This window comes from Lemur catta, chromosome 7 (genome assembly GCF_020740605.2).
Source record: "Lemur catta isolate mLemCat1 chromosome 7, mLemCat1.pri, whole genome shotgun sequence".
Lineage (NCBI taxonomy): Eukaryota > Metazoa > Chordata > Mammalia > Primates > Lemuridae > Lemur > Lemur catta.
The window spans coordinates 98,989,692-99,014,549 of record NC_059134.1 but is presented as its reverse complement, the minus strand read 5'-3'; the positions used below and the strand labels follow the sequence as shown (position 1 = coordinate 99,014,549).

The 24,858-nt window shown below is 60.5% G+C and overlaps 1 protein-coding gene across 1 annotated transcript; it reads left to right on the top strand.

The window, feature by feature from the left end:
* Positions 1 to 801: 801 nt before the first annotated feature.
* Positions 802 to 24,327, top strand: SYT7 (synaptotagmin 7). The gene is made up of 8 exons (XM_045555831.1): positions 802 to 2,443; positions 6,361 to 6,483; positions 11,179 to 11,314; positions 15,407 to 15,677; positions 18,911 to 19,080; positions 19,431 to 19,545; positions 20,023 to 20,222; positions 23,674 to 24,327. Exons 1-8 carry the CDS (start codon positions 1,941 to 1,943, stop codon positions 23,776 to 23,778), a joined length of 1,623 nt encoding a protein of 540 aa, XP_045411787.1. The 5' UTR covers positions 802 to 1,940; the 3' UTR covers positions 23,779 to 24,327.
* Positions 24,328 to 24,858: the final 531 nt, after the last annotated feature.

Below are 24,858 nucleotides of genomic sequence, written 5' to 3'. Positions count from 1 at the left end.
CCTGGAGGAACCAATTTTAGTTTCCTGTGACTGAGAGGTTGTAAATTGGACTAATTTTGGATGTGATAGGAAACCAAAATGAGGTCAGCAAGGAGGAGGAGGTGGCCGCCAGCGTGCCATCCTCCCCCGCCTCAGCCCGCCCCGGGGAGCTGTGGGCACACCTGGCCGGCCAGGCCTGGGCTTGCCCTTGGCGGGAGCCCCTGATTCCAGACCTGGGCTGGGCAAGGCTGCCACCCCCTGCAAGACCCCAGCTACAGCCATGTTTTGCCTTCTCTTTCTTTCTCTCGTTCTCTCCTTACTATGCTCTGACTCTCTCTCCCTCTTTCGCTCTCTCTCTTCTCCCTTTCTCTCTCTCAGCCCACAGGGGTAGCCTAACTGTTGTCTTTTGGTTCCCAGGTAGGCTCAGGGGGTGAGCAAAGCTGAGCTCTGGTTGCAGTGGTGAAAGTGGCTCCCAAGGGCCCTGGGGCCTCCTCCCGTGGGCAGCCTCAGGCCACTTGGCTGCCCCGTGGCCCTAGAACAGAGGTCGGCAAACTTTCTCAGTAAAGGGCCAGATGGGAACCGCTTAGGCTTTGCAAGCCGTATGGCCTCTCACACAGCTACCCCACCCTGCCGTTGTAGCATGAAAGCAGCCACAGACAGTATGGAAACTAATGCCAGTGCCTGGGGTCCAGTAAAACTTTATTTACAAAAACAAGTGGCAGGTTAGATGGGGCCACAGGCCATAGTTTGCCAACCTCTGCCCTAGACCACTGGACCGGGAGGTGGAGGGAAGGACAGTGGAGGAGGAGGAGGAGGGTGGGGCCCAGAGAGGGGAAGTGACTCGTCCAGAGCTGTTCGGCCTGGTCTCCGCTCGGCTCTGGGTTACTCCGGTGGAGCCCGGCCCTGGCCCTGCCTGTGGGACGTGGTGGAATCTCTGGCCAGCGCATGAAGCAGGCAGGGCTCCCAGGGGGAGACCAGGAACTTCTGACTCCCACCGCTGGCGTAGGGAGTGTCTACCAATGTAGCCTTTCCCTGGGCCCAACCTCATTAGGTCCCCACGGCAGCCCTGTGACAGAGGCAGCTCAGGGCTCGTTTTATACCCCCATTTTACTGATGAAGAAACTGAGGCTCAGAGTGGTGGAGTAACTTTTCCAAAGTCCCGCAGTTAGTAAGTGGCAGAGATGGGGTTAGCATCCAGGCCCCTCTGAGCCTGCGCTGCATCTGACCGGCCACGTCCCGGTTCCTGCCTGCCCTTCCCCACTTCCCAGCTTCCTTCAGAGACACGCGAGGCCTGTGGGCCGGGCACCCCCTTGTAAATGCATCAAAGTGGCCAGATGAGCAGGTACCTGCCTCCCGCCTCATCTGCGTTCTGTCCTTGGTCCCCTCCTCTGACTGGGGGACATTCCCAAGGTCCCAGGAGAGGATGTGGCACCTCAGAAACAACAAAGAACCCCAGATGGGGGCACATGTCTGCTGCCCAGCCTGAGTCCTGAGGCCACCCTGGCCACAAGGCAGGTCTGTGAGCCCGAGGCCACTTCCTCGGCCCTGAGGACAGCGTGTGAGAATTGCTGGCTTCCCCAGCCTTGCCGAGATTACTAGGCCAGCCCGGCACTGGCCTGGATTCCTCCTGTCTCCAAAGGACAGGAGTCCTTAGAACACAGAGGCAGACTTTGCTGGAGCCCCCAGCGAGACAGCGGGAGGGGTGGCAGCAGCTCCCCCACACCTCCCGTTCCAGCCTTACAGGCAGCTGCAGGGCCCGGGGGACCCGCCTTCACCACGCAGCCGCCGGCGCTCGCGGCCCACTCAGACCTGCAGAGAGGTCGGCCCAGACAGGAGGTATTGGGCACTAGCTGAGCCAGGGCCAGGGGGCAGGGTGGGCAGGGCCAGCCCGGGGGCCTCAGGGTGGGCTTTGTGGCCTCCTGAAAGAGGCAGTGGCAGCGACGGCAGCAGCGACAACTCCGATGGAGGCCTGGCGAGGTCCGGCAGAGCGCAACCTGCACTGGGGCCTCCTCGTCCTGGCGCTCGGCTTCTTTCTCCTCCACTGTGATCCCTTCACCTGCTTCTCCTTTCTCTCCTCTCCTTCACCTGCCCCAAGTTTCGAGGACTCCACCCTGTCCACGACCACTACCCTTGAGTCTATCCCCAGCTCCACGGGAGAGCCGAAATGCCAGCGACCCCGCACCCTGATGCGGCAGCAGAGCCTGCAGCAGCCGCTGAGCCAGCACCAGCGGGGCCGGCAGCCCAGCCAGCCCACCACCAGCCAGAGCCTGGGCCAGCTGCAGGCCCACACGGGCTCGGCGCCGGGCCCCAACCCCCGGGCCCACGGCCGGGGCCAGGCTCGGCAGGGCACCTCTGCCGGCTCCAAGTACCGGGCGGCCGGGGGCCGCAGCCGCTCCAACCCGGGCAGCTGGGACCACGTGGTGGGGCAGATTCGAAACCGAGGCTTGGACATGAAATCCTTCCTGTAAGTCCTCCCCTTGAGCGGCCGGCCCCCACCTCCCCGACCCAGCCTTCTCCCCCCAGAGCTCCTTGGGAGCAGCTGGCCGTGCCAGCCTCCTGGCTCTCCGTCTCCTTGGCAGGGGGCCAAGCAGACTCTGGCTGCCCCCTCATCAGCCTCTCGTGGCTTGTGCCTGAAGCCCCCCCATGGAAGGATTCTGAGCCACTCCCCTCGGAGGACCCCCGTCCCCTTCAGTGCCTCCAGGGCTCTGAGAAAGTCAGCCCCCTTTCCCACCCACCCCACACCCACCGCCCAGAGTTAAGTGGAGAATAGACCACACTGTTGAAATCCCTGCAACCTCTCCTCTCCCCGGCCAGGCCCAGGCTGCTCTTGGCGTCCCTGCCAGCCTTGCCCGGTGCTCCTGCCACCTCTCTCCTTCCCCTCCCCCAAACCCATCCCTTTCACTCCGTCTCCAGGGCACCTCTTCCTCTCCATTTACTTCTTCCCTGAAACCCGACTCTGCTCCTCCTACCCTCTCACTTCCCCTGTCCCTGCCATCAGCCCTGCCCCCTGTCTCTCTGACCTTCTGTAGCCACCTGTCCTCCAGCTCCTGCCCGTAATGACCCATCCTGAGGACAAACCTGAGATGTCCCCTAAACCCTTAGAAAATGTTATTTCTAAATCAGAGTTTTCTTTCAAGTGTGCAGGTCTGAGAAGTGACAACGCACCGTCAGTGTCTGACCTTAACCAATCCCCCTGGCCACTCACCCCCCTGCCCCTGCCCTCACCTGGAGGAGCCCTACCCAGGCGCCTCCTCCCCTGCATCCCTCTGGGCATCTGTTCTCACTCAGAGCCCAAGACAGGTCTGGGCTGAAGTCTCTGGTGTCACCCACCCTCAGCCTAATATGAACTTGCTTCCAGGCTCTGGGGGTTATTCCCATCGCCCAGGTTTAACAGGGCAATTCGCACGGAGCAGGAGACCAGCGCTCCAAACCTGGGAGCGGAGAAAGGGAAGGGGAAGGGGAAGGGGAAGGCCGAGGTCCGGCTCGTTGGCAAGACGTAGGGGCTCTGAAGGTGCACCCTGCCTCTACAGCTGAGACCTCAGCAGAGCCTCCAGGGCGGACAGAGCACTGCCCCGGGAGAGCGCCCCACCAGAAGGGGACCTCCCACACCAGCTTCCCACACCTGTGCAAGGGCCCCGGCCCAGCGGGACACACGGCCTGTGACTCTCCTTGGCAGATCGGAGCAGCGTACCCCCTGGGGCTCTGCCCCACCAAGGACCCTCAGGAATCTAGCCGGCCACGATGCCCAGCACAGCCTCCTGTCCTCCAGGTGGCAGTTTGTTTTGGGACAGAGGCTGTGGCCCTGCTGTGGATCCAGAAGAAGCTAGAGAATTGGTTCTGCCGTGGCGTGAACAGAACTGAGAGCCAGGGGCCCCTGTACCCCTCTGCTTCTCCTGACCTCAGGCTGCTCTTGGCACAGTCTCCGCCCTGCTTCCCATCCCAGCAGCCCTCAGACTGGGCCAGGGGATCCCCCGGCCCTCCCCAGCTGCAGGCGGAGCCTGGGTACCAACTCTTGCTTGCCCACCGCCTTCCTAGTCAACCAGGATTTGACGACTGCCCCTCATGCACCAGCATCCTCTGGCCCACGCTTCTGCTCCCCACGGCAGCTCTCGTGCCCCGCAGCTGCCAGCCCCCTCCAGAGCTCACCCCAACCCCCACCATCTCCACCAAAGTCCCTGGCAGCAGGGGTCGGCAGACTTTTCCTGGAAAGGGCCAGATAATAAGTAGCTTCAGCTTTGTGGGACACATGTGATTTCCATGTGATCTCCATTTTTAAACAACCCTTTAAAAATGTAACAACCATTCTTAGCGTGTGGGCCATCCTTTGCTGACACCTGCTTTACAATTTAGCCGCCACACTTGTGAGTCTCTTCCCTTGCCCCACGTGCTGGTGGCCACACTGGAGAGCCGCATTGAGAGGGCCCTCTAGGCCCCCCACGGCCCTACCCTCCCTTTGTAGAAAAAGCACATCCCTCCTGCCCGGTAGGTGAGACCCTCACCCCACCAGCTTCTCCCCTGACTCTCGCCCTTGCGGTCTGCAAAGCTGGAGAGAGTGACAACGTGGGTATTTTGCAGAGGAGCCATTCTGTTTTTAAGAAGAGCAAAAGGAGTATCTGAAAACTGCATTAACCAGGGAAAAACATGTTGTTTTCATTGGGTTCGCCTTCCCTCAGCACAACTAACTCCCAGGCAGCCAAATGGAATTTTACCAACTCTGAAACAGTACCGATGGGCAGAGAACAGGGAAACCAGGATTTGTCCTGACGGAAGGGGGGAGTTGCTTCCCAAAAGTTAGATGCCAGCGCAAGTGTGGGCCTGGAGTAACTGTGCCCAGGACAGAGGTGCAAAGACACGGAACAGCGCTGCAGCCTCTGAGCTCCCCGCTCAGACCCCAGTGGTGTGCCCGATTCTCCCGGACCCTGTGCCCCCATCCGGCAGCTCAGACACCATCCTCCTGTGTGAGTTCCCTTTTGACAGCCTCTTAGAGAAATAACCACAACTAGTTCTTCCTCTCTAAACCTTGCCTTTGCCTGCCTTCATGATGGTTGGAGTGGTAGACTTCCTGTCCCAGGATCCTCTCCCTTCCGGAACATTCTGTCAGCCCCACCATCTGTCCCTTCACCCATCTTGAGACGTGCTTTTGTGCCTGCTTGGTCTGAGAATCCCTCGCCTTTTGTTCTCATGAAAGACCCAGCTCTGTATGAGCTGCACAAAGCCCCCAGAAAACACTCATGGACTCCGATGGTTTTGAGGGGCAGCAGGCCACCGACGCTTCCTTTTCCTCCCTGGGAAATGCAAGCGACCCCACAAAGCCCCTGGGCAGTTGCCCAGTGGTCCTCTGAGAATGCCCCATGCTAAAGGTGTGGCATCTTGACCTCGGGGCCCACGCTGCTGTCCACACGTCCAGTGTAGGAGATTTGCCTTGTCCTCGTCTGCCTTGACCGTCCTCCCTCCAGGCACCACCTCCCACTGCAGGCACAGCGCCCTGCAGCCCTGCCAGGACTTCTCCAGACCCTGCAAGTGCCTGCACTTTCCGCGTTTGTGTCTTGGTGCCTTCTGCACTCCTGCTCCAGTGAGAAGCCCTTGAACTGGACCCAGGGGCCTTGGTGGTCATTCTCTGGATATCCAGGAAGGAGGACACAGGAGATGGCCCATGATGGCCGGGACACCATATACAGAAGGGACTTTCATTCTCCTCTGATGGGCTTATATATGTGGGAGCCTGGCAGAGGGAGCTCCTAGACCCTCCCTGTCCGGGCTTCAAGGACATCTGGTTGACCACGACCCAGAGTTGTCTATGAAGGTCTTCCATAAGCACAGGGTGCAGTGCCCATTGGATTTCAAAACTTTATCAGACCCTCCCAGCTGGGAGCCCAAACCTGCCTGCTCGGTGCCCGTGCGAGAGGGCTACAGAGCCCCTCCCTCTTCTCCCCGTGGCCCAGCTGGTCAGAGCAAGTTCAGCAGGGGACGAATTAGCCTTTGGAAATCTGCCGTGTTCCAGAGCCTGTGCCTCACTCCCCCAGCCTTCCCCACGCGTGTTCCTTGGGACTGTCCCAGTCACAGGCTGACCCCCCAGGCCTCTGCCCAGCCCCTTCCTGGTTTGCTCCAGAGAATCTTGCTCTTGGTGGAGACAGCCGGGTCTCAGGCCTTAGACACCTCCCGCCACCCCCTCCCTCCTGCCTCCACCCACTCTGCTCTGCCACTGTTGACAGTGCTGATGTTTGGTTTCTTTCCTGCAGGGCCAGTTTCTTACGCTTTTTTCTTTTCTCTCTTTGTCTCTGTCTCTGTCTCTTTCTCTTTCTCTCTCCTTCCCCACCCCCTGCCCCTGCCTGCGGGGCCTCCTCATTTCACCCCGGCTGGTGGGCTGCCCACCCCGGGCAGGGAAGGCCGGATGGTGGTGCTATCCTTGGTCTTAGGGCTTTCGGAACAGGATGACTTTGCCAATATCCCTGACCTGCAAAACCCAGGAACCCAGCAGAACCAGAGCGCTCAGGGGGACAAGAGGTACGAGCACAGGCGAGAGGGCCTGCGGCGGCGGCGACAGCAGCAGCAGAGAAGGAGGCACAGAGAGGCCGCCTGCCTTGACCGGCCCGGCTGCTGGACGAGGCGGTGGTGCCTTCAGCGGGTGCTGGAGCGGGACAGCGAGCCTCCTCCCCAGCTGGTGCCCTCACACAAGGCCACCTCGGGGATGTCCCTTGGGTCTGAGGCCACTTGTGGCCATCCTGGGACCATTCTGGATCAAGCCTGCTCCCTGGCATGCTTGCCCTGGCCCGGAGCAAGCCAGCCTTCTCTGCCCCATCTTCCCGCTTGGCTCCCTCGCCGCCCTCTCCATCTCTCATGTCTGTCCCCACCGCCCCAGAAATCCCTGTTTCTCTGGCGGTTGGTGGGCGGGGGGGATGTCAGGGAAGGGGCGCCAGCCTGGCCTCCCTCATCCCCGCCCCCTCAACCTCCCTCTTGCCTGGAGGTCCCTTGGGCTGCTCGGCTGATGGAAGAGGCGCCCCTGGGGGGAGGGTCTGCGACATGGGAGAGGCCTGGTGACCAGAAGGAACCAGAAGGGCAGCCCCTGAGCCTGGGGTACCAGGGTAGGGGCCAAGAGCCTCCGAGGCAGCACTGCTGGCCCTCAGGGCCCTGGAAACCGGGAGTGGCCTGTGTGGCCACAGCAGGGGCGGAGCAGAGGGCTGGGCAGCAGGAATTCAGGGAGGGAAGTGTGTCCTCCTGTCCCCTGTCTCAGGAAGGAGGTGGGGCACTGCTCATGGGGAAGGGGAAGGGTCGGAGGTCATCACAAGGGTGAAGACATCGGGCGCCTGGTGCGGCCACCTCACCCCACCTGGCCTTAGGCCACACTCCTGTAGCCCCCAGGATGGGAGGGGGCTCGTCACCTCGCTGGGGTCTGCTTCCCATCAGACCTAAGGCCTGCAGGAGATCGTGCAGCCCGGCGGCCACGATGCCTGCCTTCTAGCTCTGGTTCTGCCAGAGCCTCGCTCTGCAATCTTGGGCAGGTCGCAGCCCTCTCTGGGCCTCTGCTTCCTCGTCTGTCCAAGGAAGGATTGGACAGGGTGACTTCTAAGGAATGGCCATTCCAGCTCAGACATACTAAGCCTCTAATGAGGACAGCGGGCCCTGGGGCTGGGGCACTTGTCAGATCCTATAAGCTGGGCAGGGACTGCTTGGACAAGTGATCCTGAGGCTCATGAATTGGCCCTCAGGGGCAGGAAGGGACTGTCCCAGGCTGCTGCCAAGGGCTGTGGGTGGGGGAAGGGTTAGAAAGCTGACAGGCCTGTCCCTCTGGTGGCTTCTGGAGACCAGCCCTCTCACTTTACTCCTGTCCCGAGTCCACCGCTGCATGTCTATGGTGGGCAAAGCTGGAAGTCCCCGGAGAGTGGCACCAATTCCTTCACTCAGTGGCACAGATGACGTCAGGCCCTGAGTCCATGTCTGGGGGTACAGGAGGAGCAGAGTCTGCACCCCCCAACCCACCTGGGCCCTGCAGGAGCTGCAACGAGGTTCTGGGAGGTTCTGGGCGGGTGCCACAGGCTGGGGGGAGGTGGGGGGCTGCAGGCAAGAGATGTAGCGGGTGGGGTAAGAACCTGAGGCCCCAGTCCTGAAAGGTGTGAAGTGTGAGGGAGCAGATGCAGGCTGGAAACGAGATTTCACATCACCCATGTGTTAATTAATGGCTCCATTGTCACCACAGCCTATTTTTACCTTCTAGTCACTTGGCTCTCCCTCCATATTTTAACACCCCCATCTGATCATTACATCAGCTTGTCCCCTGCTTTCCCAGGAAAGGTGGGTGTGGAGGTGGAGGCCACGGGCCCTCGACCCCCGACCCCACGCCTCACTTTCCGAGTGGACACATGCCATTCCCACCTGCTCATGCCACCCATGCTGGAAACTCATTTCTCTCGGGGTGTCCGCAATCGAGCGTCCCCTTCCCAGCAGGCTCTCCCCATGGTGAAGCTCAGTTAGTGTCAGGACCACCCACCAGGCACCAGGCACCTTAGGGCTCCGCCACTCTGGGTGCCTGGACCCTTAGACCTTGGAGTAGTGGCCTTGGGCCAGCTGTCCCCTCCCTGTCAGCTTTTCCCTCTAAACCCAGGGCCTGCCCTGCTGCCCGCAGCCCCACCCTACACTCCAGCTGAGCCCTTGGCTGTCACTGGGGAGGAAGTTCCGTCCCCTTGGTCTGTTAGCGGCAGGCGCGTGGGAGATAGGGACCTGTGCAGAGGAGTGGCCACTCCAGCTCCTGAGCGAGGCGGGAGTGAGTCCAGCAAGCAACAGGAAGCAGGCGGGTGGGTCACTGTCTCAGCCTCCATCATTCTTGGTGGCCCTGAAGCCCCCGTCCTGCAGAGTGCCTGTGGGCCCTGGGGGGAGGGCGGCCCAGGTGGCCCTGGCTCCCATGCGCTCCCGTGCCATTCCACCCTCAGCCATCCCGCCCGCACCCAGCCCACCCGTGCTGTCTGCCATCCCCCCTCCATTGCTCCTTGGGATCCAAATGGTTTCCACCGTGACCCACCCCCACCCCGAGTGGGGGGCGGGGCAGGGCGGGGACCAGGCCACCCCCATTGCTCTCCTTGCCCTGAAGCCACCATGTTCCTCTGTCACGGTGTATGTCCCCGCCTCTCTGGCCGCTCGCTCCTCCTGTCCCCTCGTCCACCCGGCAGCCTCTCACGTCTCCGACTAACCTTTCTCAGCCCCTCTCTCCGTCTGTCTCCTCCTCCCATCTGCTCCTCACAGGCTGCCCCGGCCGCTGACGGCCCCTCGGCCTCGGCCTCTGCCTCTCTCTGTGCCTTTCGCCTCTGTCTCTCTGTCCCGTGACCTCCGACAGCTTCAGTGGCGCTGACCGTCTTTCCCAGGCTGCTTGGCAGCCGTGCCGACGCTGCGGCGTGGCCAAAATAACTGCGACTTTCTCATACCTCCAGCAGTCAACCTCGCGCTCCCCTCCAACCCGCCCTCTCTCTAACCTGACTTTACCTCTCCAGCTGTTTCGGCTCCTCTCCCTCCCCGTGCCTGTCTACGTGAACACATGTCCACACGTGCGTGCGTGTGTGTGTGTGTGTGTGTGTGTGTGTCTGTGTGTGCGTGTGTGTGTCCGGGTGCGTGGCTGCGCGTGTGCTCCGGTGCGTGTGCTGCCAGGTCCGCACCTCTGGGAAGGGGTGTGTGTGCTGCGGGGCGGGGTGGGCGTTTCCGTGTTGTTGAGGCAGGGCCAGGTTTTCACAGCAGGTGTATTGTTTATCAGATCATCAGGGTGTCTGTCCCTGAAACCGCTCCCTGCTTTTTCCGTTCCAGTCTGTCCCCATTTGCGCACACGCGTGGCATGCCTGGGTCTCCCCGAATGTGTTTCCTCTCGGGATCTGAGTGTGCCCGTGCCGTATGTGTGTCATCGCGCTGCCCTGGTCAACCTGCCCGTTGCCCGTGCCATCCCTCCCCGCTCCTCGGGGTGTCTGTGGGGCTCGTGTGCATTTGTACGTGTGTGTGTGTGCATGCCTCTTTGTGTCCGTGTGTGCACGCCCCGCTGTGGGCTCCGGGAGTCCCCTCTCCAGGGCCTGGCATATTCCATGCATGCCTGTGCCTGTGGTGGCTGCCTGTGTGCTGGCGGAGGGTCCGTACCAGAGGGCCGTGGCTTGTGTCCAGCCTATGTGGCTCCGAGTCTGTGGCTCTGTGCTCTCAAAGCTGTTCTGTTTTAGCCTGTCCCGAGCCTCATGCTGCAGTCCCCCGTGTCCTCCTTGCTGCCTACCCCCACCTCCTCCTCCTCATGGGACATTCCAGCCTGGTCCCTGGGCAGGCATTTAGTGCCCCCTTCCTGAGCCCCAGGTGGATGGAGCCTGGGCTCACCACCCAGCCCTGGGCCAGAGAGCCCAGCATCTTGGGAACGGCGTGGAGTCGTGTGCAGACAGGGCTTCTCCGTGGCGCCTGTCTTTCTCTGACCCTGGGTGAGAGCCTTCTCAGATGTGCGGTCCTCAGAGTGGGGAAGGGTGAGGACAGGGGAGTGAGGGTGTAGGCTTGCCCTGTCCCATATGGGGCGGTAAACCTAAATGAGTTTGCATTAAATACAATGAAAAGTTAGCTCTCCGTTGCACTGGCCACATTGCAAATGCTCAGTAGCCACATGCAACTCGTGGCTACTGCATTGAACAGCACAGATACAGAACACTCCTGCCATCGTAGACAGTCGTGCTGGACAGACCTGTGTGGACAGTGGGCCTGACCCCACCTGGTCAGTCTTGAGTCTGGAGGGTGGGAAGAGCAAACATAGGCGGGGCCTGGGGGACAGACGCTCTGGGCTGTTTGCAAAGGGCAGTGGCACGGAGAGGCACCTGGGCACACTACGCCACGCAGGGCCTCGGCAATGGGCCTCCTCCCAGGCCAGGGCAGCCAGGATGAAGCAGGCCTCTGGGGAGGGGCAAGCCAGCAACTGGGGGATGGAGCTTCTGGGGAACAGGAAGCGTGAGAGCACCCCCAAAACAGCCCCCACAGGGGTAGTTAAGCCAGAGTCCCTGGGGGCGGCGGCTGCAAGGAGGATGGGCCGAGCGCTGGTCTCCAGGGAAAACCAGGCCTCCCGTGGACAAGAGTGCCACTCCTGCCGGCCCCAGGGGGTGGCAGCCGCTGGGGTCCTCAGAGAAGGTCCTGCCACTCCCCAGGCTGGGGTGCCCAGCCCAGCCCACCTCCGGCCTGGGCTCATTCAGACTCCCCACCCCCCAGGTTGCCTGCAGGAGGGAAGGCGGTGAGCACAGCCCCAGTGCCAGGCCAGACGCCCCACGATGAGTCTGACCGCCGGACCGAGCCCCACTCCTCCGTCTCGGACCTCGTCAACTCCCTCACCAGCGAGATGCTCATGGTGAGAAGCAGACAGCCCCACCCTGGAGGGGCTGGGCTGGGAGGCTGCGGCAGCGGGAGGAGCGTGTGTGCCCAGGAGGGTCAAATGTGGCCTGGAGAGCCAGGCCCAGTGTGGTGACACTCAGCACTTGGTGATTGAGTGTGCAAGGCCTGGGTTCTTTTCCCAGCTTTCTCCAGAACATTGTCTCTGTGCCTCAGTTTCCTCATTTGTCGAGTGAGAACAGGAATGCCCGTCCTCCTTTGATCTCTTGCCGTAGTGAGAAAGGGCCTAAGGAAACCTCCTCATGCAAGACACTCTTACGATCCTAGACGGAGAGGCCGGTGGGCAGAAGACTGAGGGCAGAAGGCATCCCCTCCCCCAGAGCAGCATTTTCTTGAGTGGAGGTCTGGGGCAGAGCCTCACGTCCGCATGCCAGCAACCTGCCCCGCTCCCCGTTGCTCGGAGGCCCCAAGAGAACAGGCAGGCAGGAGCCCACGGGCCCTGACTCCTGTGAGGGGACAGCTGTGCCGGGGCGTTCCCGTCCACACCCACGCCCCACCTGGGGGACCCTCGTCCCAGGCTGTTTCACCCAGGCAGAGGTCATGGTTCCCATGGCGCCCGGGGGCAGCAGTGAGGGCCCCACCTGTACCTTCCAAAGAGCCGCTGGAGGGGCCACAGCGCAGGGGAAGGAAACACTGGCGATTTGCAGGCAGGAATCAGTTAAGGGTCTGGCAGCTTAGAAGTCCCAGGAAGGCTGAAAGAGGCCGGGCGTGAGGCCAGGAACCCAACACCTGCGTTGTTCTTACTGGACATGACCTCGGACAAGGCATCGTGGTCCCCTTCCCTCCTGTAGAGAAAGGGAAGAGGGCCTGGGGCTTCTCGGACCCTCACCCACTGCCCTGGCACCACAGCCCACACTCTCCCTGAGGCCCCTGTGGCCGCCCTTCCCCACTCGCTGCCATGCAGGGTTCCAGCCAGCCCCAGCCGCCCATCTGCTGCTTCTAGCCTGGGGGTTCTCAGCTTGTTGTGTGCACGTGAGTTGCTGGGGAGCCTTGTTAAAGTGCAGGTTCCCATTCAACGGGCTTTAGGCGGGGCCCGAGGGTCTGCATTTCCCTTGGATCTAGATTAGAGCATCAGATTTTCCCCATCCCAGAGCTGGCTGCCTGGGCCTCCGTGCCTCTCCCCTCCTTGCCACCCTGAGACGCCTGCATGCCTGGCCCTCCCCTGCCCTCCTTCCATCTCCCCGCCCAGGTAGGGTGGCCCTAGCCATGCTGCGCTCTGGATGGGCCATGGCCACAGCCCACCCTGCCTCTGTCACAGCCCAAAATCGTTACAGGTTCCCAGACGGCCCTTTCGCCAGCTGGCCTTGCCCTGGCTGCCCCCAGGGAGGGGCGGAAGGAAATGCCAGCCCCACGTCCCTCTCATGTGCTCGGCGGATGCTCAGAGGTGGAAAAGCAGAGTCTAATTGCCCAGCCCTGTGCCAAAGCTGGGTCATTGACATTTATGGCGATGATAAGATAAGCAGGGCAGAATAAGCCCGATGTGACCTCAGCCTGTCCTGATCTCCAAGCCCCGGTCTATAGAAGCTGGGAGTCAGGAAACCCAGAGGTGGCCAGAGAAGGGACTGAGAGGCAGGGGTGTCCGACAAGAGGCTGGGCCACACCCATCTGAGGCACAGGGGCCGCTCGCTGCCTGTTGAGGCTGACTTCCCCTGGGGCTGGGGCCAGGCAGCCCTCCCCGGGCTGTGGCAGGGGTGGACGGCCTGGTTGCCTTGGAGGTGGCTCTGCCCACTGCCCCGGCTGGATAATTAGGGCTTGGGGCTGTGGCTCAGGAAGGCTGGGAGAGCCGCTGCCTCTTTCCCAGGTGAAGCCCACCTGGCCAGCCCAGGCCTCCCCCAGGCCACCATGTTTGGGAGCCAAGCACCAAGTGACCAGAGGGACCTCAGGTGGGACTGGGGCCACCTGGGCTCCAGTCACCAGCGACTCCACCTCAACTTCAGAATGAAGGCAGAGGGGCAGGTGGTCTTTGCTGACACTGCCTACTCTGCCGCGCCCCAGGCTCTCTGTGCCACGCAGAGCAGGACATGGAAGGGACAGGGGCCTACTTAACCCTCCCAGGACCCTGTGCGGTAGGCCCCACGGTCGCCTTGCTGCAGATGCAGAAGCAGGTCCAGAGGGAGCGGGCTGCTGTGAGCAGAGGGCAGGAGTTGGCGGAGCAGGCTCTGGGCAGGGAAGCCACGTTCTCAGTGGGCCTGGGGGGCTTGCTGGGTGGCATGGATTGGCCGCCCAGCCAATCCATGGAGGGACCCTCTTCCACTGTGAGGCAGCTCACAGACACCAGGCAGGACCAGGGCGAAGCCCCAGCCCCCGATCTGAGGGTGAGAGCCAGGGGCAGGCGGAAGGGCACTCAGGATTGCCGGGCACCAGCCGGGGTTCAGTTCCGACTGGCCGTTCAGTCACAGGTGACTTGAGGCCAGTCACCTAACCTGTCGGTGCTCCCAACCACAACTGGAACACGGGAGTGTCTGCCTCACTGGGGGGTCGTAAGGAGTAAATGAGGGCACAGCATGTGGCACGGGGCAGGGCCTGGTGCCGAAGGCGGCCTGCCAGGCCTGTAGTTACTATTTATTGTGAGTGTGACTTGGATGCTTTTCACCTGGCGTGGCTGAGTCCTTGCCAGCTGGTGGGGAAATCTCACCCTTGCCCTGGGGGGTGGGCCTGCTCGGGCGGAAGGCGCAGGCTTTTGAGGCAGAGAGTGTCCATACCGCTGTGCAATCTTGGGCATGTGACTTAACTTCTCTGAGCCATTCTCCTCAGCTGGAGGGTGGTGACAGCTGCCCTGCCTTGGTGTCAGGGTTCAGTAAGAAGACAATGTAATGCCATGGCAGGCGCACACCATATGCATTGCTATTATCTGTGGTAGTTAGTATTTCAGAGCCGGGGCTACCTCTCCAGGATGCAGGAGGGGGCACGGAGGTTTCTGCAGGGGATGGAGGGGAGAGAAAACAGGTGCCTGAAGTTTCGTCTTAACCATGGTACCCTGGGCCCCACTCTGGGCCCTCATCCAATCATCAGACAGAGATGCCTGGGCCACGTGGACCCCCCTGACGGGGTCTGTTGTTGGGGGTCATCTGGGGCTGGCCCAGGCAGCCGGAGGGTGGGCAGGGTCCTGAAATCTCCAGGTACTCCCAATGAGTAGCCACAGTCTCAGACGTTTGGCTGGGAGTCCCTCGTCCCAACTGCTTCCTGTTTTTCAATGTCAGGATGGGAATGTGACGCGCCCCCCACCCTCTGTGTGACCGTCCATTGCTGGGCCAGCCCACGTGCCCTCCTTTCCAGCAGTCCTCAGCCCCCGTGGGCAACACGGTCACCTGAAGCGCCTTTTAAACGACGCTGATGCCCACACCCCACCAGCCCCATGCGGTCAGACTGCCTGGGGACGCAGCCTGGGGAATCTGTATTTTTCTCGTCCCTGGTGACTCTGCCTTGCACAAATAGACGTTGCTCCTGAAAACTTGCCTCTCTCATTTTATAAATCACATCATTCTCAGCACCCCAGAGAGTCACTTTCCAAAGAAATATTGCAGTAAATTCTTTTGAGATGTGAGCGACCTCCCGAATCTGTTGTGTAGCCCAGGATTGTGTAGGTGTGTCCCACAGTGGGCCCTGCAGCAGGAGGGGACAGTGGCGGAGGGGTGCTCAGGATCCCAGCACCCACCGGGCAGCTGGGGCCCTGGAGGCCGAGGCAGCCCGTGCTGGCGCTTGGGACCGGGGCAGACCCAGGGTGGCAAGGAGAGGCTGGGAAGTGGGGTGCCATGCACTGCTCTGGGGTTCACGACACAGGGTGTCCTGCTCTGCCCCCTCCTTGCCTCCCTCCCTGGGAGACCTTGGTCAAGGCACTTGCCCTTGGCCTGAGCATCCCCTGCTGGAGGTGCATGTGAGACGGGCCACCCCCACTAGCCTGCGAAACCCCACACTGTGACTAGGAGAGGGAAGCTCTAAGCAGCTGGACTTGCCTCGGCACAGGGAGGCCTCTCAACTGTGCTGGGCTGCAGTGGGGGCCTGGGGGCAGCAGGGTGCCCCCCAACCCTGATGGCCTCTCCCCTGCCCCCAGCTCTCCCCAGGCTCTGAGGAAGACGAGGCCCACGAGGGCTGCAGCCGAGAGAACCTGGGCCGGATCCAGTTCAGCGTCGGCTACAATTTCCAGGAGTCCACGCTCACCGTGAAGATCATGAAGGCCCAGGAGCTGCCGGCCAAGGACTTTAGCGGCACCAGCGACCCCTTTGTCAAGATCTACCTGCTGCCAGACAAGAAGCACAAGCTGGAGACCAAGGTGAAGCGGAAGAACCTGAACCCCCACTGGAACGAGACCTTCCTCTTTGAAGGTGAGGCTGGTGCCACCCTCCCCACCCATGGTCACTCTTGCCGTCCAGCCTCCCCCACCCAACCACACACATGTGGCCACATGCACAGACACATGCATACATACACCTGCAGGTACACAAACATACAAGCACACATGCAAGCAGGGATGCATGTGTGCACACTTGCATGCGTGCACGTGTACAGATACGCATGCACGCACGCCTATACACACCCACACAGGCATGTATCTTGGGCCGGTTAACCTGATGCACTTTGTGTCGAGCTGAGAGCAGGTCACAGGAGCCCAGTAGAGCCAGCATCATGGCCCCCGCCTGGCGTTTCAGCCCAGACACAGAGCTCCTCTTAAGGAGGCCAGGGAGGGAGGGAGGCACCCATGGGATTCAGAGGTGGAGCGCCCAGAGTGTAGTGTTATGAGCACAGGTTGTGGCCCAGGCTGCCTGGGTTCAAATCCCAGCTCTGCCACTTACTAGCTGTGTGACGTTGGGTGAGTTCCTGAACCTCTCTCTGCCTTGGTTTCCTCATTTATAAAATGAGATAATAATGAAATGAGGATCAAACAAATTAGTAAGTTGTAAAGGCACTTAGAGCAGTACTTGACACCTAGAAAATGCTTGATACTGGGTTGTTAAAAAACACACTCCATCTGTTGCTGACCCTGCCCTGCACGGATTGGGAACAAGGGCTCTGAACCCTGTTGCAGGCGGCTGAGACAAATGTCCTTTCTCTCCTGCAAGCCCTCTTCGAAGGCCCCACCTTTATCTTTTATCTCTGAGGATTCAAGGTAACCAGGAAGCTGGGCGTGTGATTAGGGAGCAATTTCTATCCCGGGGCCTGTGGGTGCTAGGACCCCGCTTAGAGAAGCCATAAGCCTTTCCTGAAAGCCTGGTTCAGCCAGTGAGAGTCAAGCCCTACTCCAGCTGCCCGGAGCCCTGCTTTCCAGAACCTTCAGTGTGTGCCCCCAGGGACCTTTCCCCATCTTCTGTCTCAGCCACTGGGCATCCCACCCCTTCTGCAAGGTGACAGCCTGCTCACCCACGAGTAAGTCACTGAGGATGAGCAGTGGATGCCCGTGTGTTGCTAGACTCCGGCCCCCCAGGTCAGTGTGGGAGCCAGAGACAGCACAACCAGCGAGCGGCTCGGCTGTCTCGAGGTGTGTGTAGCCAGCTGGTGGGGTGAGGTTTATGGGCAGAGCCCCAACCCACTGATCCCTTCTACGGTCATGTACCCAGCATCAGCTGTGAGCTGGGCACTCTCCTGGGTAGTGGGAATGCAGAAAAGAATGAGTCGCTGTTACGGCCCTCAAGGCATCCCTGGTGCAATGGAGGACTTGTGCAGATAATTACGCCATGCACAGCATGACAGGAGCTGTGGGAGCCCAGTGTGAGCTCACCTTGGTGCTGAAGAAAATTTCCCAGAAGAGGGGCCATTCAAGATGGGTTCTGGTGGATGAGTAGGAGTTTGCCAGATTAGAGCCTGCCTCCTCTGGTTTTAAAGAGCACTGGCTCGGGTGCTGGGACCTCTTGGAGCCCCCAACATTCCCAGAACGCTTGTCCTCATGCATTTCACCTGAACAGATGCTAGGGGTCACCCGAGCAAGGTCCCCGGGCAACTCGGAGATGAGTAACACACAGCTTCCCTTAATGTAAGGAAAGGGACCCTGAGTGAATTCAAAGGATCTCCTCCTCCATCTCGTTCTCTGTGCTTCCACCCGCTCTGGGTGAAGGTGCTAGAATGTGCTGGAGCTCTTCCTTTCCTTCTGCGCCACCGGTCAGCAGAGGTGTTAGGCGTCCTCTGCTTCCTGCTCAGCCTGGGGTCAGGATCTCCTGGCCTCAGGCCTCCCCTGCTCCTCCCAGGCCAGCCCCACCTCCCGGCTCCAGACGCTGCGCTGGCTCCTCCCCCACCCTCCAGCCTCCTCCTACCCCACTTAGCTCTGGCTTCACCTGAGCATGCTCCTGGGCTCCACCAGGCAGCTCACTGGCATGTATTCACCTGTTCAATTATTTATTCACTTAACAAATGTTTATCGAGTGCCTACTACGTGCCAAAAACGGTGTTAGACGTTGGGATCCAGAGGTTGATAACAGAGATGCCTTCCTGGAACTCCTGGCCTACTGGGAGAGCCAGGCAATACCCAAGGAAACAGACGGAGAAATCGCTGTTGCGGCTCTCAACACGCATTGCGAAAGGAAAGTGCTAGAGCGTGTAGCAGGGGATCCGACCCTGCCCCTGGGACGTCAGGAAAGAGAGCCGGGACCTGAAGGATGAGGACGGCCGGGAGGGGTGTGGTGGAGGCCAACGTGTGCCAGGCCCCGAGGCTGTGGCAGGGCCAGTGCAGAGGCCGAGGGGGCTAGAGCCAACCACTGAGCGAAGAGCGGTCACAAGACAGGCAGGGAGAGGACAGCCAGGCCAGACTGTGGGAGGACTGCAAGCCAAGATAGGGGTGCCCGGCTTTTATTCTGAGTGCACTGGGAACCATTGAGCAGCTTTAAGCAGGAGAGTATGATGATGTGATTTCTATTTTTAAAAGGTCACTCTGGCTGCTGTGTTGAGAATGGGCCGCAGGACAGCGTGGAAGCGGGGAGGGCATTCGGAGGCACTTGCGGCTGTCTAGGCAAGAGGTGCCAGTGGCTTGGACGAGGGAGGCGGCAGTGAGAAGGGGACAGCGGCGGGAGGAAGAACGGAAGGACAGACTGATGCACTGCAAGGAGGGGAGGAGGGAGCGGGGCACAGGACACATGTCCTCTCCTGCGTTGATGCCTCCGTTTCCCTGTGCCCTGAGTGCCCCTGGGGCTTGCGTTCTGGCAGCTGCGGCCACCCAGGTGGAGCCACTTGCCCAGGCTGCCTCAGTGTAGTAGGTAGTGGCTGCCCGGAGAGCGAGGGGCCACTACCCAGCCACCGAGAAGGACACAGGTGAATGAGTGAGTGGGTGATGCCAGTTCTGCTCTTTGTTAGCCATTGGACTTTGGGCAAGCCACCTGGGCCTCGGTTTCCTCATCTGTAAAATGGACAAGATACCATCCACCTTGGAGAATTGTTGAGGGATTCCCATGAGACAACAACAGCTCTTGCTAGCTGCCCAGTCAGGTCTAATCGCAGCCAGGTGTTGCCTGCTGGCCTAGGTGGGGCGGCAGGGGGAGGGCAGAGGGCTTGCGCCTCCTCACGGGCCTGCTTTTCTTCCCGGGCCCCGCGTGGTCCCCTGTTCCCTCTTCACTGGCACTTGTCCATCCCCCAGGTTTTCCCTACGAGAAGGTGGTGCAGAGGGTCCTCTACCTCCAAGTCCTGGACTATGACCGCTTTAGCCGCAACGACCCCATCGGGGAGGTGTCCATCCCCCTCAACAAGGTGGACCTGACCCAGATGCAGACCTTCTGGAAGGATCTGAAGCCATGCAGCGATGGGAGTGTAAGGACCCCACTGGGGGGCCCTGGCTGGAGGGGGCTCGGGCTGTGGGGAGGCGCAGATGGGCGGGCCCCAAGGGAGCAGAGCTCCCACCAGCAGCCTAAGCGCTGGCACCTGGTGCTTGGGGCCTCACCTGGTCTGTGGGAAAGAACCTGGTGGTCTGTTCCGGGAGCCAGAGCCCTGGGAGGGGGGACAGTGTGCAGACCTGCCAGACGAGGGGGGGGCAGTGTGACAAAGGTGACAGACAGAGGGGATGGGTAAGCTCCCAGGTCAGGGCAGAGGGGGTCTGGTGGCAGTTGGGACAACCAGAGAGCTCTCCAGCCATTCCCCACACCCCCCCTCCTGTCCCCCAGGGGAGCCGAGGGGAGCTGCTCTTGTCTCTCTGCTACAACCCCTCTGCCAACTCCATCATCGTGAACATCATCAAAGCCCGGAACCTCAAAGCCATGGACATCGGGGGCACATCAGGTGCTGGGGCTCCTCACGGCAGAGGGCAGATGGGCTGGGGAGGTCCTGGGGACACGAGGGTTATGCTGGATGTGGACAGCAGGGTCTGTGCTGTGACTCTCACCCAATCGTCAAACCCTCACCACCTCCAGTCCCAGCTCCACCCTAGACACCTTGGTGGCTCCTTTGGGGTACCGTCAGGGCTGGCCTCGTGTGGACTGTCTTTCCCAAATCAGGAAGACGGGGGACACTGTGTCGGGAAGACCTGGGTTCCAGCCCCAGCTCTGACGCTACTCGTGTGTGACTTCGGGCGAGACCTGGCCTGTCTGGGGCTTGGTTTCCTCGTGCATGTTAACCCACTGCCTCCTTCAGATCCCTCGTGTGCTTGCTGGGCCTTTTCTCGCCCCCTGGGAAAAGCGCACAGCCCCTCCTGCCTTGGCTTCCCCACCTGGAGGCCCCCACCCGCCATCCCTCTAACCCTTCCGCTACCGCCCCCAGACCCCTACGTGAAGGTGTGGCTGATGTACAAGGACAAGCGGGTGGAGAAAAAGAAGACGGTGACGATGAAGAGGAACCTGAACCCCATCTTCAACGAGTCCTTTGCCTTTGATATCCCCACGGAGAAGCTGAGGGAGACGACCATCATCATCACCGTTATGGACAAGGACAGGCTCAGCCGCAACGACGTCATCGGCAAGGTAGGGGCGAGGCAGGCGGTGTGGCGCACACAGCTGGTGCCCAGCGACGGTCCCTTCCTTAAAAGAAGCAGCAGGGGTAGGGGGTGGGCACCAGAAGAGGGCAGGGCCAGTCCCTTCCCTGCTTGGGCCTCCATTTCTTCATCTAAAAATGAGGAGATTGGATGAGACCCTCCCTAAGTTGTCCTCCTGTGGGTTGGTCAGCTCAGGACAGACTTCTGGAAGAGCAGGGAAAGAAGGAAGTGGGAGAGAGAAATGCCCTGATCTCAAAGGAAGGTTTTCTGGGTAGGAGTCTCAGACAGGGTAATGACCTTCGCACGGTGTTGCCCGGGGTCCCCCGTGCACAGGGCCGGCGGGGTGAGGCGGTACTGAGAGCAGCAGTCAGACTGCTGACTTCAGTTCCCACCTCATCTGCCAATGAACAGCGGTACAACCTTGGGCGAGTCGCTCGGCCCCTCCAAGCTTCAGTGCTCTCATCTGTAAAATGGAGCTACCGACAGTGACCCTGCAGAATTTCACAGGGTGGTGTAAGAATTGCCTGAAATATGTGGGCAGTCTTGTAGAAAGTAACCTCTTCTTAACACATGGTAACCAAATTTATACGTTGACTTTTTCCAGGATGGGATTCTGTGACATAAACCCTTCTATTTTTCTACTTTGAAATGTCTCTTCCTGTGTTTATTTGCAGTTTAGGGTTGAGAGTGTGGGCCCGGGAGTCGCACTGCCTTGGTCCAGGTCCCAGCCCCACCTCTTAACAGCGGTAATCTCTCTGAGCCTCATTTCCTCCTCTCAAAACGAGAGTAGGACAGGCCTAACCTCCCCGTGTGCTGGGAGGGTTAAATAAGATAACGCAGCTGCGACGTTCAGCGTAATACTTGGGACATATGTGTTAGCTAGTGTTATACTAAGAGTTACTTTTGACAGGTTCCTGCTAAGGGCGTGTGTGTTCATTCAGGCCTGGCCGTTTGCCCAGGGGCGGTGCGTGGAACCAGTGAGCAGGCGGGCGGGGCAAGGGCAGTTGCCAGGAGTGAGTGAGGGGAGAGCATAGTTCACCCAGGGAACTGCCGTGGGAGGGGAGAGAGGGAGAGGGGGACCCGGGCACCCGCAAGGAAGGCAGCTGAGGTGAGGCGTCCCTCAGACAGATGAGAATAAGGAGGTCAGCTGTTGGGGCCAGGGGACAGCCTGGCCTCAGAGAGGAGAGCTGCTCCTGTCTGCCACCAGGTACGGCACAGGGAGTGTGACTGGCCAAGCTGTGGTCACAGGTGGGACAGCTCCCGGCACAGTGCCACCCATACATACTCCAGAGAGAGCATGTGCTCCGCGCAGGGCTTGGGGTCTGCCCAGCCCCCCGTGACCAGCTCAGGCCAAGGGCCAGGTAACAATATCTGCATCTAGGTTCTTTTTGAATTAGCCCTGGGGAGTTGAATGTTCCGTAGATGCCAATTACAGCTCCTTTTGAAACAGTCCTACCTTCCATTGGCCAGACCAAGGCAAAGGTGGGTTTATTCTCGTTTTGGCCCGGGTAGCTTCGGGAGCCCAAGGATCTCTGAATCCTTCTGACTCCCAGACCTGGCTCAGCCCTGGAAGCCAGGAGTCTGCCCCTGCTGTCCACCAGGCATCGTGCCAGGCTGTGACAGGCATGCTGGGCTGAGGCTGCAAACATGGCAGACGCCTAGTGGCTAAGGCTCCGTGACCCTATGGGGGTGACTAGTCAGCCAGCGTCAGAGGGATGGAGCCCACGGACTGAGAGAGCTCACCGTGTGGGGGCCGCGCCATGCCCCACTGAGCACACGACATGCACCGTCCAGGCTTCTGCGAGGCGGTGCCCCCGCCAGCCCGTTGTGCAGAGGAGGCCCGAGGCTGGGCGGGGTCGCTCTACCTGCACCCGGCAGAGCTGGGCTTTTCTCCACTCTCTTTTTTTGATTTTCTTATTATTTTGGAATAATTTTAGATTTGTGGCAAAGGTAGGGCAGAGAGTCCTGTGTACCTCAGTTGTCAGCCTCACGTTACAGTGGCACGTGTGCCCCAGCTGAAGGGACCAACATGGGGCCATTACTGTGAAGTAAACTCCAGGCGTTAGTTGTACTACACCAGCTTTTCCGTTAATGTCCTCTCTCAGTTCCAGGATCTAATCCAGGGTATCACGCTGCACTGAGTTCCTTGTCCCCGCTCGCCTGTGACAGCCTCTGTCTCTCCTTATTCTCTATGACCTTGCCAGTCTTAAGGAGCCCTGGCCAGCACCCTCAAGAAGGCCCCCAATCCATGCACCTCCTCCTTTTCCCCAATGCCTGTGCTCTTAATCACCCACCAGTCCCAAGGCTAGGTCAGCTGGGCCTACCCTGGGGGACCCTGGGGACACACACATGCACCCCTGAGTGGCTAGGAAGCCCCTAACCGGGAGGCAAGATTGGGCTGGTAGTGCAGAGCCCAAGACCTGGCTTTAAATCCCTCTGCACCACTTGTAGACTCTCTGACTATGGGTCAGTCTCTTAACCCTTGCGTCTTAGTTTCCCCATCTGAAGAATGGGGATGATAACACAATAAACCTACCTCACAGTTGTAGGATTTGATGATCTGTGTCATTGGTGTCCAACCTTTTTGGCACCAGGGACCAGTTTCATGGAAGACAATTTTTCCGTGGACCCAGGGGTTGGGGGTGGGGATGGTTTCAGGATGATGCAAGTGCGTTACATTTATTGCGCAGTGAAACTCCTCTGCTAGTGATAATCTGATTTGCAGCCGCTCCCCAGCGCTAGCATCACCGCCTCAGCTCCACCGCAGATCCCAGGCATTAGATTCTCATGAAGAGAGCAAACTAGATCCCTGGCACGCACAGTGCACAGCAGGGCTCGCGCTCCCGTGAGAATCTGATGCCCCTGCTGGTCTGACAGGAGCCGGAGCCCACGTGGTGACGCCAGTGATGGGGAGCAGCTGTAAACCCAGATGCAGCTTTGCTCTCACCTGCTGCTCACCTCCTGCTGTGCGGCCTAGTTCCTCACAGGCCACGGACAGGTACCGGTCCATGGCCTGGGGTTTGGGGACCACAGATCTGTGTACGAAGCCCCTGACTCAATGCCTGACATGTAGGAAGTGCCAGGAGGCGGGAACAATTGCAACTGAGGTGAGCGAGACAGTGCCTGACAGGTAGGGTGGGGAGGCCATGGGGTGAACTCCGTCACCCCCACCTTCAGCCCCCTCTACAAAATAGGTCAGCAGTCTAATTCCAAAGGGCCAGGCATGCCCAGGCTGGAGTGGCAGGGATGGACCAGGAAAAGAGGTCAGGCTGGCAGGGGAAGGGAGGAGGGAGCCTCTGCAGGATAGGTTATCACTACAGGCAGAGGTCCTGGGGTCCCTACGCTAGGGTGTCATGGTGTTGGAGTGTCACCCTCTGGTGGGGGCATGAGACAGTGCCCCAGAGACTGCACTAACGCCAACCTCTCCCCTTTCTCCCCAGATCTACCTGTCCTGGAAGAGCGGGCCAGGGGAGGTCAAACACTGGAAGGACATGATTGCCCGTCCCCGACAGCCTGTAGCCCAGTGGCACCAGCTGAAGGCCTGATTGGGGCCAAGGGAGGCCCAGGGGGCCAAGGGCCCGGGTCCCCATCATGCCCTTACCACTTTATGCACAATGCCCGGCCTGGCCCCCCTGCCGTGGGTGAGGGGAGGACCCTGAGGGCTCAGCCAGGGAAGGGTCCCAGGACTCCACTGGGCCCCATTTCTAGGAAGTACCAGCCCCACCCCCCCACCAGTCCAGCTTGGGGGAGGGGATCTGGGAGCCATTTTCCTGCTTTGCCCCATTCCTTCCTGACTTGCTGATACTAAAGAAGTGGGGGAGAACTCGAGAGCCAGACGGGCAGATGGGCACATCCCTCCAGAGGCCCGCCAGGTGGGCATGGTCCCCCGTTTTCTTTAAGGCAGTGCCTGGAGTGGAGAGAGGCCACCCGCTCCCCAGCCCTGACGTGGGCCCAGGGGAGGGGAGGCCGAGGCGTTTGGCCCCGGCCTGGCCAGGAGAGGCCCATCCCCAGGGCAGTTTCAGGTGCCGGCTGGGCCCTGAATGCCAACGATAGTGTATAGCCCGCTCCCAGGTCCTGGAGCCGTGGCCCTGTGTCCCTGTGTTGTGTCCACTGTGTGTGTGCGCGTGGGGGGCGCTCCCTCCCTGTCCCCTGGGGCTGGCAGTGCTGAAGGCTATGCAGAGAAGTCAGGTTTCGTGAAGGTGAGGCGGGGCTGGAGGCCAGGGTGGGAGAGGAGAGGCCGGCAGGGCTGAGTGGGGAGTGGGGAGAGGGGCAGACCCCCCCCCAGGAGCTGGGCTGAGAACTGGGCTGCCTCCTGCCATCCCCCTTGTCCTCCCCTCCCCCCTCGGTGCCTCCCGCTGCTCAGATCCTCCAGTCGCTCCTTCCTCAGCAATTTCATCTCTTGAATGTCAGTTCACACCTTTTAGGCACCTACTGTGTGCACAGCATTCCACCAGGGCTCCCTTCCTTCTCAGGGGTCCCAGGCCCCCACTGGCTCTTCCCTAACCCCCTCATCCACAGACTCCCCCCCCAACCTTCCCAGATCTCTCAGCCCAGCTACGCTGGCCGTCCTCTCCTGCCTCCCAGCCTCCTGCCCTTCCTCTCCCTGCCTGGGCAGGCCCCCACCC

Coding starts and splice junctions, on each gene's coding strand:
- SYT7 (XM_045555831.1), top strand. CDS start 1,941: ATGGAGGCCTGGCGAGGTCCGGCAGAGCGCAACCTGCACTGGGGCCTC. Junction 6,484..11,178: donor AGCGCTCAGGGGGACAAGAG/GTACGAGCACAG, acceptor CCCACCCCCCAG/GTTGCCTGCAGGAGGGAAGG. Junction 19,081..19,430: donor AGCCATGCAGCGATGGGAGT/GTAAGGACCCCA, acceptor CCTGTCCCCCAG/GGGAGCCGAGGGGAGCTGCT.